This window comes from Panthera uncia, chromosome F1 (genome assembly GCF_023721935.1).
Source record: "Panthera uncia isolate 11264 chromosome F1, Puncia_PCG_1.0, whole genome shotgun sequence".
Lineage (NCBI taxonomy): Eukaryota > Metazoa > Chordata > Mammalia > Carnivora > Felidae > Panthera > Panthera uncia.
This window is the reverse complement of record NC_064813.1, coordinates 39,865,913-39,880,821: the sequence shown is the minus strand read 5'-3', so window position 1 is coordinate 39,880,821 and position 14,909 is coordinate 39,865,913. Positions and strand designations below refer to the sequence as shown.

At 38.1% G+C, this 14,909-nt stretch overlaps 1 protein-coding gene across 8 annotated transcripts in view; it reads right to left on the bottom strand.

Moving 5' to 3' along the window:
• The window catches only part of PPP1R12B (protein phosphatase 1 regulatory subunit 12B), a 218,543-nt gene that overhangs the window by 146,229 nt on the left and 57,405 nt on the right, over window positions 1-14,909 (bottom strand). For all 8 annotated transcript variants that reach the window (XR_007458821.1, XM_049634365.1, XM_049634366.1 and 5 more), the window contains exons 3-6: window positions 10,011-10,129; window positions 3,328-3,487; window positions 1,905-2,049; window positions 779-853 (exon numbers count right to left, since the gene is read on the bottom strand). Coding sequence is in view for 7 of the 8 variants with exons in the window: in XM_049634365.1 (XP_049490322.1) it covers window positions 779-853; window positions 1,905-2,049; window positions 3,328-3,487; window positions 10,011-10,129 (499 nt within the window). In the remaining variant the exon portion in view is untranslated. The remainder of the gene's footprint in view (window positions 1-778; window positions 854-1,904; window positions 2,050-3,327; window positions 3,488-10,010; window positions 10,130-14,909) is intronic.

The window sequence follows — 14,909 nt, the reverse complement described above, 5'->3', positions numbered from 1 at the left end:
ACATACCACATTCACTTTCTAGAACTCAAGGGTAATTATTAGCTTATTGTTCTTGTCATCTTTTTAAAAATAGATTTTATTTTATTTTCTTAATGTTTGTTTATTTTTGAGAGAGAGGGGGGAAAAACAGGAGCAGGGGTGGAGGGTGCAGAAAGAAAGGGGGACAGAAGGTCCAAAGTGGGTTCTGTACTAACAGCACAGAGCCTGATGTGGGGCTCGAACTCATGAATCATGAGATCATGACCTGAGCTGAAGTCAGATGCTTAACCAACTGAGCCACCCAGGTGCCCCTGTTCTTGTCATTTTTGACTTTCAGGTGCTTGAAGGCTATCTTATGATGAGTAAACTTTAACAACAATGGTTTTTGGAATATCTTCTAACAGACTATATTGCTAGTCCCTGAAGGGAATAATGATCATCTCTGAAATGCAGATATGTCCATTTCAGCTCTCAGTAGACAACTAAAACAAGTGATTGAGATATCTGCAGTGGACTGCATTGTTATAAAAGCTTTAGAAATACATGTTTATTTATTTATTTTTCAGAGAGAGACAGAGGGAGCGAGTGAGCAAGCGCCAGTGGGAGAGGGGCTGGGAGAGGGGGAGAGAGAATCCCAAGCAGGCTCCACACTGTCAGCACAGAGCCCGACTTGGGGCTCGAACCCAAAAACCACGAGATCATGACCTGGGCTGAAATCAAGAGTTGGACACTTAACCACCCAGGCGCCCCCATTGTTACACTGTTACAAAAGCTTTAAAAGCATTAACTGAAGACTCACCACATTCTGCTTCTTCTGGAGCATCTCCAAGTGCTCCACAAGACCCTCATCAGCCACATCAAATGGTGTTTGGCCCTGGCAGAGAAAAGGGGTACCATGATCAACAGAAAAGAGAAATAGCGATCACGTGACTTTATGGGAACACTATTTAATACTCACTTTATGCCTTTGTTCCAATTGATAGCTGCTTCCCTAAAATCTATTCTGCATTATAACAATGCCTTCAACTAGCACAGAGGGAGAAACAAAACAAGGAACAGCAAGTCCTTTAAATACAAGTTTTTATAGTTTGTAAAACAGTATTGAGGAAAGCATCACATCATCTCTAATGCTTTATTGCCTTTTGGCAAATAATCAATTGAAGTTTCTCCTTGTACCTGTTCTAAAATGGTCTTAATTGCTCTGATAAATTCAATAAGGGGCTTTTACAAGCCTCAGAAGGAGGTTCAGGGCACATGTCATCTCCCTTGAAGTGAGAGAAGGGTATTTTTTTAGGAAATGTCAGCACAATTTAGGACGCTAACCCACAGTCTGAGAGAAAGCTGGGTTCAGGAGAGATGTGAGGCAGGTAAGAACATTTACTAAATAAAAAGCCATGTCTCTGGATTCCTAGAAAATCAGTATTGTTGGGATAGGAGTTCCAAGGCTTCTAAAGTTGCTTGACATGAGGCTCAACAGCACTATTTTCAGCCAGAGACAAGGATCTTTGTCATTATAATGTTTTTTCAGTGACTGGATGTGAGTAGAGCTCAGCTATTAAAAGTCTTTGAATTAAAAATGAAGCAAAATAACACCTTTCATACTTCACCACAAACAATAGCCTTAGGACTTCCAATGCTCATTTTTGCCAAGGACAAATATCTTTTTTTCCTGTTTATTTTAGGGCCTTCAACATAAATAGAATCAGAATGCTAGGTCAGTAGAGTTTTATTTAACATAGCAAACCTCTCTGTGTTGATAATGAGGCAGGGGGGAGGGAGGAGGATGTGGGGAGCAGAGCCATAGCTGCCTGTGACATATGTTTCCCTGGACAGTGAGCCTGGCCATTTAACTGAGACTTTAAGTTTTTGTTCTAGAGACCCAGCCACCAATCTCACTGCCCTTTTAGAAGGTCGGGCATACTAACCAGTTTGTTCCTGATATCCATATCACAGAGTGCTTCCGCCAGGATAGAGCAAGCCTCCTTCACACCCCAGTGCGCAGCAGCATGGAGGGGAGTCCAGCCATCATAATCCTGAACATTGAGTTCATAGCCAGCCTGGATTAAAAGTCTAAGAAGAAAACCCCAAACAAGATATTTATACCCTCTATATTATAGTTTTCTGCCACATAAACTATCACCTAATTGATATTTCAGATTTTGGCCCTGAACCACTGGGGTCTTGTGATTATTTCTGTCCTCTAAGGCAGAGCTCAGGTTTCACAGTTACTACACTGAAAACCAATCATAGAGAACAGTTACCAACCCTCTCTTAAAGGTCCTATGGCACTTCCTAGGCACACCCATGTTGCACCATGGATGCAAACGTTTAGAAAGGTGTATACCTTTGAGATTAACCAAAGCCTAATTATATTAGCCAAACCACATAATTCTGTTACAAGGTGTGTTTTCCACTTCTAGTGCAGGAAGGAAGAAACATGTAAAGTGAGAACTGCATTCTCTTCAGGGCGCTTTACTTACTACCTTTCTAGTTGGCCTTTCCAGGACCCTGTAAGTTTTACTGTAGGCTGGCACACTTCCAACCCTGCAAAGTATCTGCAGGGACTTCGTGCTAACTACAAAGCTATAATCTGTGTGCAAGGAGGAAGAAAGGTAGGACTCCTGAGGTCCCAAACTGCACTGGCCTGAATGAGGTTCCCTTTATCACGGGCCTCCAGACACAAAGAACTCCGGAGAACGTCAACCAGGCCAGGGAAACCCCACGGTGGGTGGAATATGAAGCACTGGAAGAGTCTGGCCACGACTACACAGACAGTGCTATTAGCTACCCACGATTTGGGAAAGCCTGTCAACAGTAAGCACCAAGAGCTACATTCAGTATGTGTGGATGTAAGGAAAAATGGAACAGGCAGACGAGTAGAAACTAAATCCCTCATGTAAGTTAAACTCTCCTAGTCTAGCTGGACACTGCACACTCAGTATCTGTAAAGTTCATCTAAAGAGCCGAAGAAATGATCTGTGTCCAAAAAGGACCAAAATGACCTGACAGAAATGATTCTGTCCTGTATTACATGACACCAAAGGTGAAGATTGCAGGGAAAGTAGTGATAAACCAGAGGGGTCATGTAAGGTCATCTCTTAGGCCAGTCTACCTCAACTCTGTTTTATATCATGCACATCAGTGAGAAGCTAAAGTGATAGTAGGAGGGTGGGAGACCATCTATGGATTCATATCAGCAAAACATAAGAAAAGACTGCATGATCAGAGAGGAAAACAACAAAGAAAGAAATGCATCATGGTTGAAAATCGAATTCACCCCCTGCTTCCAAAACCCAGCTCATTTTCTCCCAGTCTACCAAGTTCCTGATTGATGTAAATGCACCATACCTGAGGACCTCAGAGTAGCCCTTGGCAGCCGCCACATGGAGGGCTGTGGCCCCTGAACGAGGCTGCCTTACATCTTCTATTTTCCCACTGTTGAGCCACTGGCGGGCATCCTGTAACATCTGTTGTTCTTCTTCTTTTCTTGACTGCTCTAGATCAACTCCTGCAGAAACCAGATAGCCAGCATTACTGTAGGTCCATTTAAATCTGACAGGATATTTTCCTTAGGTTCTAAACACATCATAAATAAAACCACAAATAACAGTTTAGTCACCAAGTTGGGTATTCATCAAGTTTACTCCTTATTTAGAAGAGCAATGGCATTTATACACATAGTAGTAGTTTTGCCAGGGTTAAATCATCATTTTAAATACTATGTGATGGCAGTTCCATTAAAGGAACGTGCTTAAACTTGTTTTCAATTTTAAGAACATAAAGACCAAAAGAACACTAGTTTTGTATTATAATATTTGCACAATGCTGTACACTTCAAAGACCTTCTACATGTTATACCGTTTTAGTTGGCCAATAATCCTTTGAGGTAAATATAACAAATTACTATCACTATTTAACAGATGAGGCAATAAGCATAGAAAGGTGAGGTGCCTTTGCTCAACGCCACAAAATACATCAGAGCTGCCACTAGAACTCTGATATCCTAGGTCTCTGTCTGTTGCTCTTTTCCACTTACTACACCATAAGACTGGTAACCAAAAATCTTGGTTTCATGGGGCATCTGGATGGCAGTCGGTTGAGCGTCCGACTTTGGCTCAGGTCATGATCTCAAGGTCTGTAAGTTCAAGCCCCAATCGGGCTACCTGCTGTCAGCCTGTCAGTCCAGAGCCCACTTTGGATCCTCTGTCCCCTCTCTCTGCTTCTCCCCCACTTACACTCCCCCCAAAATAAATATTTTTTTAAAAAATCTTGGTTTCAGGTATGATATACTTTAAAAAAATAATCTACCTCTAATGTTCAATTCCATATGAAGGGAAATATACTGACCTGAAGCTATAGAATCTAGAGTAGCTGAGTAGGTCACGTGTAGTTAAACTTCCAAGGGAATTTAGCTTTTGTTTCACTTTAAAACATTATGGAGGAACTCCCAAAAGTTCCTTCTTTTAGCCACCAACTCTCCAACATCTGTGCCAGTGAAAAGGGACAAGGGTGGGGCATTCCCCCTTATATAAGATAATTACATGTCCCAAATACAAACATACCCATCCAAAGAGTTTTATACCCACAAGCAGGCTTTCTCTGTGTTTGGTCTACTCTCTTCCAACTCACTTCCTAAATGAGAACCTGTGAACTATCCAAGGATTATCTGTCTGATTTGGGGGGACAGACAGGGTGAAAGGGTAAGCAATTTATTTTATTTCTTTTTTTCCCAGTGTCACTGAGATACGATAGATATATAATACTATGTAAGTTAATTTTTACAACATGTTGATTTGACACTGACATACTGCAAAATGATCACTACAATAAAGTTAGTTAACAACCACATCACCTCCCAAAATTACCAGTTCTTTTTTCTGCTGGGAACATTTAAGATCGCCTAGCAACTTTCAAGTTCATAATAGAGTATTGTTAATTATAGTTACCATGCTGTACATTAGATCCCCAGAACTTATTTTACAACCGGAAGTCTGTACCCTTTCTTTGACCAATATCTCCCCATTCATCCCCGCCCCCAGCCCCCTGGACACCACTATTCCACTCTCCATTTCTATGATATCATACAATATTTGTTTCTTTCTTTGTCTGACTTATTTCACTTAGCATAATGCCCTTATTTCACTTAGCATAAGGCCTATCCATGTTGTACAGAGCAATATTTCCTCCTTTCTCATGGCTGAATAATATTCCATTATACACACACACACACATATATATACACATATATATGTACGTTATATATATATGTACATTATATACATACATATATGTTATATATATATACATGTATATATGTATATATGTATATACGTATATGTATGTATATATATATAAAATATCTTTATCCATTCATCCATAGAATGACACTTAGGTTCCTTCCATATCTTGGCTATTGTGAATAATGATGCATTGAAAATGGGAGTACAGGTTTTTCTTTAAGATCTTACTTTTATTTCCTTTGGATATATACCATGAAGTGGAACTGCTGGATCATATGGCAGTACTATTTTTAATTTTTTGAGGAAATTCCATACAGTTTTCCATAGTGACTGTACTAATATACATTCACACCAAACGTGTACAAGAGTTCCCTTTCCTCCACAGCCTCACCAACACTATTTCCTGTCTTTTTGATGATAGCCATTCAAACAGGTGTAAGGTGATATCTCACAGTGGTTTTGATTTGCATTTCCCTGATGATTAGTGATATTGAACATTTTCTCATAACCTGCTGGCTATTTGTATGTCTTCTTTGAAAAAAATGTCTATCCAGTTCCTCTGCCCATTTTTAAAAATTTTATTTAATTTATTGTTTTAACTTACATACAAATTAGTTAGCATATAGTGCAACGATGATTTCAGGAGTAGATTCCTTAATGCCCCTTACCCATTTAGCCCATCCCCCCTCCCACAACCCCTCCAGTAACCCTCTGTTTGTTCTCCATATTTAAGAGCCTCTTATGTTTTGTCCCCCTCCCTGTTTTTATAGGATTTTTGCTTCCCTTCCCTTATGTTCATCTGTTTTGTATCTTAAAGCCCTCATATGAGTCAAGTCATATGATATTTGTCTTTCTCTGACTAATTTCGCTTAGCATAATACCCTTTAATTCCATCCACGTAGTTGCAAATGGCAGGATTTCATTCTTTCTGATTGCCAAGTAATACTCCATTTTGTGTGTGTGTGTGTGTGTGTGTGTGTGTGTGTGTGTGTGTATACACATACACCTCATTTTCTTTATCCATTCATCCATCAATAGACATTTGGGCTCTTTCCATACTTTGGCTATTGTTGATAGTGCTGTTATAAACATTGGGGTGCATGTGTCCCTTCAAAACAGCACACCTGTATCACTTGGATAAATACCTAGTAGTGCAATTGCTGGGTCGTAAGGTAGTTCTATTTTTAATTTTTAATTTTTCTATTTTTAATTTTAATTGTTTTCCAGAGTAGCTGCACCCAGTTTGCATTCCCACCAGCGGTTCAAAAGAGATCCTCTTTCTCTGCATCCCCGCCAACATCTGTTGTTGCCTGAGTTATTAATGTTAGCCATTCTGACAGGTGTGAGGTGGTATCTCATTGTGGTTTTGATTTGTATTTCCCTGATGGTAAGTGATATTGAGCATTTTATCATGTGTCGGTTGGCTATCTGGATGTCTTTTTTGGAGAAGTATCTATTCATGTCTTTTGCCCATTTCTTCACTGGATTATTTGTTTTTGGGTGTTGAGTTTGATAAGTTCTTTATAAATTTTGGATCCTAACCCTTTATCTGATATGTCGTTTGCAAATACTTTCTTCCACTCTGTCAGTTGCCTTTTAGTTTTGCTGACTGTTCCCTTCGCTCTGCAGAAGCTTTTTATTTTGATGGGGTCCGAGTAGTTCATTTTTGTTTTTGTTTCCTTTGCCTCCAGAGACGTGTTGAATAAGAAGTTGCTGCGGCCAAGGTCAAAGAGACCTGCTTTCTCCTCGAGGATTTTGATCCTCTGCCCATTTTTTAAAGTTTATTTATTTATTTTGAGAGAAGAGAGCATGCGTGCATGTGCAGGGGAAGAGCAGAGAGGGACAGAGAGGATCTCAAGCAGGTTCCATGCTGTCAGCACAGAGCCCATTGTGGGGCTTGATCCCACAAACTGCAAGATCGTGACCTGAGTCGAGATCGCGACCTGAGTCAAAATCAAGAGTCAGACATTTAACCGACTGAGCCACCCAGGTGCCCCCATATATGGACTTTATAATGTTGAAGTACATTCTTTCTATATCCTATTTGTTCAAATTTTTATCATGAAACATTGTTGTCTTTTGTCAAATGCTTTTTCTGCATCTGTTGAAATGATCATGCAATTTTTACCTTTCATTCTATTGTTCTATATCATATTTATGTATATTGAATCATCCTTGAATTTCAGACGTAAGTCCCACTTGCTAATAGTGTATTAGCTTTCTTGTGCTGTTGAATTTGGTTTACTAATATTCTGTTGAGAATTTCTGCATCTATATTCATCAGGGATATTGGCCTATAGTTTCCCTTTCTTGTACTGTCCTTATCTGGCTTTGATATAATGATAAAGCTGTCCTCATAAAATGAATTTGAGAATGTTCCCTCCTCTTCAATTTTTTTGAAAGAGTTTGAGAAAGCTTGGTATGTATTCTTATTTAAATGTTTGGTAGAATTCACCAGAGAAACCACATGGTTTTGAGATTTTCTTGTTGTTTGATTATTGACTCAATCTCCTTGTTATCGATGTGTTCAGATTTTCTATTTTTTCCCGATTCAGTCTTGGTAGGTTGTATATTTCTAGGAATTTATCCATTTCTTCTAGGTTATCCAATTTGTTGGCATAGTTGTTCACAGTAGCCTCTTATGATGTTTTGCACTTCTGTGGTATCAGTTGTAATACCTCTTCTTTCATTTGATTTTATTTCTGTCTTTTTTTCTTAGTCTAGCTAAAGGTTTGTCAATTTTATTTATCTCTTCAAAAAAACAGCTCTTAGTTTCATTGATCTTTTCTATTGTTTTTTTCTGGTCCCTGTTTCACTTATTTCTGCTCTGCTCTTTGTTATTTCCTTCCTTCTGCTAACTTTGGGCTTGGTTTCTTCCTTTTTCTAGTTCTCTGAGATGTAAAGGTGAGTTGTATATTTAAGATTATTTCTTTTCTCCTAATGTAAGCATTTGTCACTATAAACTTCCCTCTAAGAAAAGCTTTTGTTGCATGTAAAACATGTTTTAACATGTTGTATTTCCATTTCTGTTTGTTTTAAGATATTTTTAAATTTTTTTAAATTTTTATTTTTTTGAGAGAGAGAGAGAGCACGAACAGGGGAGGGGCAGAGAGAGAGGGAGACACAGAATCCGAAGCAAGCTCTAGGCTCTGTGCTATTTGCACAGAGCCTGACATGGGGCTTGAACTCATGAACCATGAGATCGTGACTTGAGCCAAAGTTGGAGCCCAACTGACTGAGCCACCTAGGCGCCCTTCAAGATGTTTTTAAATTTTTCCTTTGATTTCTTCTTTGACCCACTGGTTGTTCAGTAACATGTTGTTTAATCCCCACATATTTGTGAATTTTCCAGTTTTCCTCCTGTTATTGATGGAATGTTCTGTATATGTCTATTAGGTCCATAGGATCTAAAGTATAGCTCAAGTCCAATGTTTCCTTGTTGGTTTTCTGTTTGGATGACCTATCCATTGTTGAAAGCGGGGTACTAAAGTCCCCCTATCGTCAAAATAGACAATAAAACAATAAATCTATTTTTCCTTCAGATCTGTCAGTATTTACTTAATACATTTAGGTGTTCCAAAGTTGGGTGCATATGTATTTATGACTGTTACACCTTCTTGTTGGATTGAAAGGAGTATCTAATTTAGAACATACCAGAATTCCATGGAAAGAGTGAACTGTCATGCTGCAAAGTTAAGCATACATTTGAATACCTCTTCCAACAGAGCATATTCCTTAACTGAAGAGTCAGAAATCAAAATAGGAAAGTTTGTTTCTTAAAGCTATTTTTAAAATCTCAGTTTGTTTAAAAAAAAAGTTTTTGTATACTGTGATGCCAATCTTAGGATAAGGCTGAGTGGGACTGAATGGTAAACTAAGTATAAAGTTCTTTCATTCTAAAGGCACAAAAATTATACACAGGAAGGCAGTAAAAACAAGTATTTACTGCCCTAGAACATCATTATTTTAAGGTAGGCATTGGCATATTTTCCATAAAAAGCCAGATATCAAATATTTTCAGCTTCATGAGCCATTCAGTCTGTTCAACTCCTCTGTGGTAGTGCAAATGCAGCTTTGGGTGTTATGTAAACAAATGGATGTGGCCAGAATTGGCCTGCCTGTTCTAAAGGATCACATCAGGAAAGGCCACTGGAGCTAAATCTTTTGGCATAAGTGCAGACTGTGGGTAAGGCAGTTTAATGGAAAGACTAAAATTCACTATAAATCAGGTCCACAAAGTTTCTTCATGGTTCTAGTAAACTTCCTAAAACCTGTCCTCCCTGCTATCTATCTGCAATATATTTTTTTAAAAGAACCTAGAGACCTTCAGAAAAATTCTGGCTTATTCTCTGATATGGATTCTTCTGAAAATTAAGTCATAAACAGAATTTGGCCCATATTCAAATTTATATTATATATCATCCTTTCTTTAGATGTCATAATGTCTAGCAAAATCCAATACCATGTATACTCAGAAATGTTCATGCTCCTCGTCAGTCCAATTTGTATTATCAAAATAATCAGGTCACTCCCAACTACACAATGGGTATACATCCTCAGATATGTCAAAAACAAGGAATGACTGCTCACCCTTTTGGCATTTGAACCATTCTTATGTGAATTCTTAAGAGGACACACAAGACTGGTAATTGATGACTAATACTGTGCAGACAGATCTAATTCTCTCCTATCATATGATGATGAAAAGCTCTTTACGGCAAATGGATTATTTTCTAAGTGGCAGTGTTTGAGAGTCTCTCCTGGCCCCCTCTAATTGCTTAGTTTTTTTACCTTGTTTCTTCACTTGTTCCAGAAGAAGATCCTTCATGGCAGGCTCTTCTGCAAGGTCAGAGGGGACTTCACCTTCACTATTCACAATACCCACACTGGCTCCATGGTTAATGAAATACCTGTGTAGACAAGATCCAGGATCTATATTATCTGTCAATCTGATATCAATTTAAACTCATGCATATGAGTGAGGCCACTGTTTTGAGGTTTTAAATATGGTCCCAGATGATGTGTTCCATTATTAATTTCTAACTCCATTAACCTTCAATAATTAGGACTGGAAGTGTCTCTATTTCCTGATGAACAATGCCAACAAAACAAGATTTCTTTCACACTCATATTCCTAACTTCCACCCTCTCGTTCTTATTGGATAGCAAGAGACTTTCTAAATACCATAAGGAAGACATACAGCTCTAAGAATTCACCTACCATCCCTGAGGTCCAAACAGATTCCCAAAAGAATTTATTACACTTGTAATATTGAGAATGAGAGCTCTCAGAAGGTATGTAAAGAAGTAATTCTCACAAAAACTTTCTCAATGCCACATTAGAATATATTAAGTAGTGCTGGGGTATGAAAATAGAAAAATAATGAATTAAAATGTGCATGAATCTGCGTAAATCGTGTCTCCACAATACCTCTCTCTTCAACCATACATCTACATGAAACCTTCTACACTCTACGAGGAAACTAAATTACTAAAGAAATAAATAGTTAAATTCTAAATAGATTCTGTATTGAAATGCAATACTCAATTCTGAGGAAGAAAGGTCTGATAATTAAAAAAAATTTTTTTTAATGTTTTATTTATTTTTGAGACAGAGAGAGACAGAGCATGAGCAGGGGAGGGGCAGAGAGAGAGGGAGACACAGAATCTGAAGCAGGGTCCAGGCTCCAAGCTGTCGGCACAGAGCCCGACGCGGGGCTCGAACTCACAAACCGCGAGATCATGACCTGAGCCAAAGTCAGATGCTTAACCGACTGAGCCACCCAGGTGCCCCAGGTCTGATAATTTTAATAGCTTAAATGGATCTTTTTTGATTTTCGAAGTGCTTTCACATAAAATTACATAATGAGTCAGATAATTTTATGAAGTAGACAATATGGGTAGTACTACCTCCACAAGAAATTGAGGCTCATCTATGTTGAGTAATTTTCTTAAAATCACATAGGTGGCAAATGACAGAGGTGACGGCCCCAGTCTTCCATCTTCAAGTCTAGTTCATCTGTTCACTAGATCAAGGTGCTTTGGGGCCAGTGAGAATCCCAGTAATGCTAGGAACTCTAACAAACATTGAAAAGTATTTAAAGGAGAAAAAAAAAAACTATTTAAATCAGATTTCAACAATTTGGTGAGCATTTATTGGACCCCTACTATGTTTAAGGCATCACATTTTAGATACCATAGGAGATTTTCAAAAGATTATCAATATATAGTCATTCTCTCTTCAGAGAGTTAGCAAAAGAGAAAGAATTAATGAAGACTATATTAAAATCATGTTTTTGCTTTCTTAGTGTCTAGTACATGGTATAACAGAGCCTCAATAAATGTTTTTAATTTATAGATCAATTGCACATATATAAAGTGCAAACGCATACACAATTCATCTAATTTCAGCAGTCTCTGTCCTTCCCTCAGTCTCAGAGGAAGACAAACTTTTTTCAATTCAAAGGTTAATATCCTCTCTTTGCATTCTTAGTTCTATCAAGTACCAATCCTCTGTCCATCAATTACTCCTTCATTTCTATATATTCAATACCTTCTCTCTTCTGGTTCCTCAACTTCAGGCCAGGGGAACATTCAACTACAACTGAAAAATCACCTTGAAAAATCAAAATGGAAATAATCTACACAGTAAGCGCTCAATAAAAGCTTTTTGTAGTGAACTATACCCTATACTCTCATCAAATTGGACCACTTAATGTTCCCAAACACATCCCACTCTCACTCAGCTCTCCTCCAAAGCTTAAGTAGTTTCCTCTAACCGAATGAAATACCCTCTCTTTATCCTTTCCCTTCTAGAAACTTTCCATATCTTTCAAGGTCCATTTAAAATGCTTTTGCCTTCACATAGCCTTTGCCTGTTGTCAACAACTGAACTTTCTGTCTCCTTCCTAAAACTCCACCCTCTCCCCTGATCCCTCCCCAGCGCTAATTCTGGACCTCTGCCATGACACTATTGATGCAACTGCCCAATCAGGCTGAAAGCTACTTGAGGGCAAGAACTGTGTCTTCCTCACTGTTATCATTGCCAGAACATCGTGACATCATCTCTCTTCTCTTGGCACTCCATAAATATTACCTGAAATAAATGAAACATCTTAACTACTGTGCTCTGACATCTATTCCATCTCTTATTGGATCAGTCACAGTGTCACTTGGTTATACAGGCCTCTCTGTTTTTCCCTTTTTGGACATGTTCTTATGCCAATAATCAAGAAAACTCATTTCTAGAAAGCAATCTGGCTCACTATGACTCAGGGATTACTGTTAAGCAAAGCTTCCTTCCTAGACCATTTTTAGGGGAAAAAAAGTAAAAACCTGTTTAGTTTCACACTTTTACCTGTGTAAGAATAAATATCAATCTATAGAGTAATATTTACTTTACCCCTGAGAATCTTTATAGTTATCCAGAGACTCAGAAATACCAACTAGCAAAATAAATATGCCCTTTAGAAAAGAAAGCCTCCCTATTCTTCCTTACTCATCACTAATATATTAGTAAAAATACTAATATCTAAAGGAGGAAGAAAGAAAATTTAATGTGTTTAAAAACTCAGAATAAATTAACATCCCAATAAACTATAAAGCCAAACTAAATGCTGTACCCTTGGGTCAATCTGCTGCTTCTAAGTTAAACACTTACTGGTAATAAAAATATAAAACATCCTGCTAACTAGCAGTAAGCCTGAACTCAAATTAAAATGAGAAAAATAATAGCCTCTAAACCTGTTTTTAAAAACATATCAAACCGAGTTCAAATATGAGACAAAAAGATAATGGAACATGAAATCGAATGCAGTTGGAGTCTTCCTAGAAAGCTAATCTGCCTTTTATTTGTCTCTACTCCCTTGAAATTTGGAATTCTGATGATTCTGAGGATAAGAATGCAAAATTTAAGATATCAAAAAAAGACAAAATGACCAAGGGCTAATCTTATCTAAAACATCGTTCACGGGCCCAAAGGTAAAGTAACCAAAATGAGTAATATAAGCAGTGAGGTTTTTTTTTCCATTGTACAGAAAATAATGCTACAAAATGCAAATAAATAAATAATTTCAAGATCAAACTTTCTCATAATGATACGCACAATGAAAGATAAATTAAAGAAAGCCATCCCCACCACCACCTCACCCATGCAACAAATTCTAGTCTAGATCATCTCTCTCCTGGTCAGACTTTCATTTGACTAAAGAGAAATAATTTGTATGAGGAAATAGTAACTCTCACTGATTCCTTTCACTCAAGGTAATATTTATTTGGGCAGGAGATTGTTAAATTTTGAACTTATTTCCAAAAGAAACGTGTTCATCCAGAAAGATGAATTAAAGAAACCACTGTAAAAAAGCATTTACAATCATTCTCTGTACTCAGCTTCACAAAAAGAGAAAAAAGAAAGAGACTCCATGGATAATGCCAACACAAGTGATCCTAATTCTAAGCATGAGCTCTGCTAGTTACCTGCCAACGGAAAAAAAGTGAAATTCTTGGATGTAATGAGATTTGGCAACTCAGAAATCACAAACAAGCCACCTGAACAAATAATGAAATATAAAAAATGAGGTGCTAGCATGTTCTATAACTATTTCTTAGACAAATTTTTTAAGTAAAAATTGAAATCTAGGAGGAAGCCACCTTAATTCTTAGACATCAGATTGTTGGCATTAGTGGGTACGGCTGAGAATCAGAGCCTTTTCTAGGAGACTCTGAGAAGAGGACAGTCTAAGGGATGAAGAGGTGACTGAGGACAGGGTAAAGAACCGAGACTGAAGAAAACTGCATTGTTTGCTTCTGTTGGCTTTGGGGCCGATCCCATTGTCCACTTTTTAGAACAAGCAGCCCAGTCAAACACCAGTGCTGCTGCCTAGTGTTTCTCTGGCTCTGACTCTCCCTTTGTTTAACTTCTCCCACTGAGCATCCTGGCTCGAAAGCAAAACAGAGACACAGGCTCTCCCCCAGGAAACCTGGGTAAATCAGATTCTGCGGGAAGCCATTCCCAAGCCTCTACATAGCTGCCAACATAATTCTCCCTGCTGTTTGTTGAATAAGAGAAATATAATAGAGCTCTAATTATATGGAAAAGGGTCTTAAAACAAGCATCTGATTTTCAAAGGATCACAGAATATCATTTTATTTAGTGAATTTACCTTACCAACCTAAATTTACTCTCATCTCTAGAAAACACTCAGTTGCCTCATTTTAAAGATGTTTCAACTGCCAAAGTCTCTTTCCTATTTAAAAATAACTGGGACACCTGGGTGGCTCGGTCGGTTAGGCATCCAACTTCGGCTCCGGTCATGATCTACAGTCCATGGGTTCGAGCCATGTGTCAGGCTCTGTGCTGACTGCTCAGAGCCTCAAGCCTGCTTCAGATTCTGTGTCTCCCTCTCTGCCCCTCCCTGGCTCACACTCTGTCTCTTTCTCTCTCAAAAATAAATAAACATTAAAAAAAGTTAAAAAAAATAAAAATAAAAATAACCTTGGGTGGCTGGCTGGCTCAGTCAGTGGAGCATGCAACTCTTGATCTCAGGGTCATGACTTAGACCATGTTGGGCATAGAAACTACTTTAAAATAAATAAACAAACAAATAAAATAAAAATAAATTTCATTCCTTCATTTAACACTTATTTAGTACCTCTTACACCCTAGACACCATGTGGTCAGGATTCTTCTGC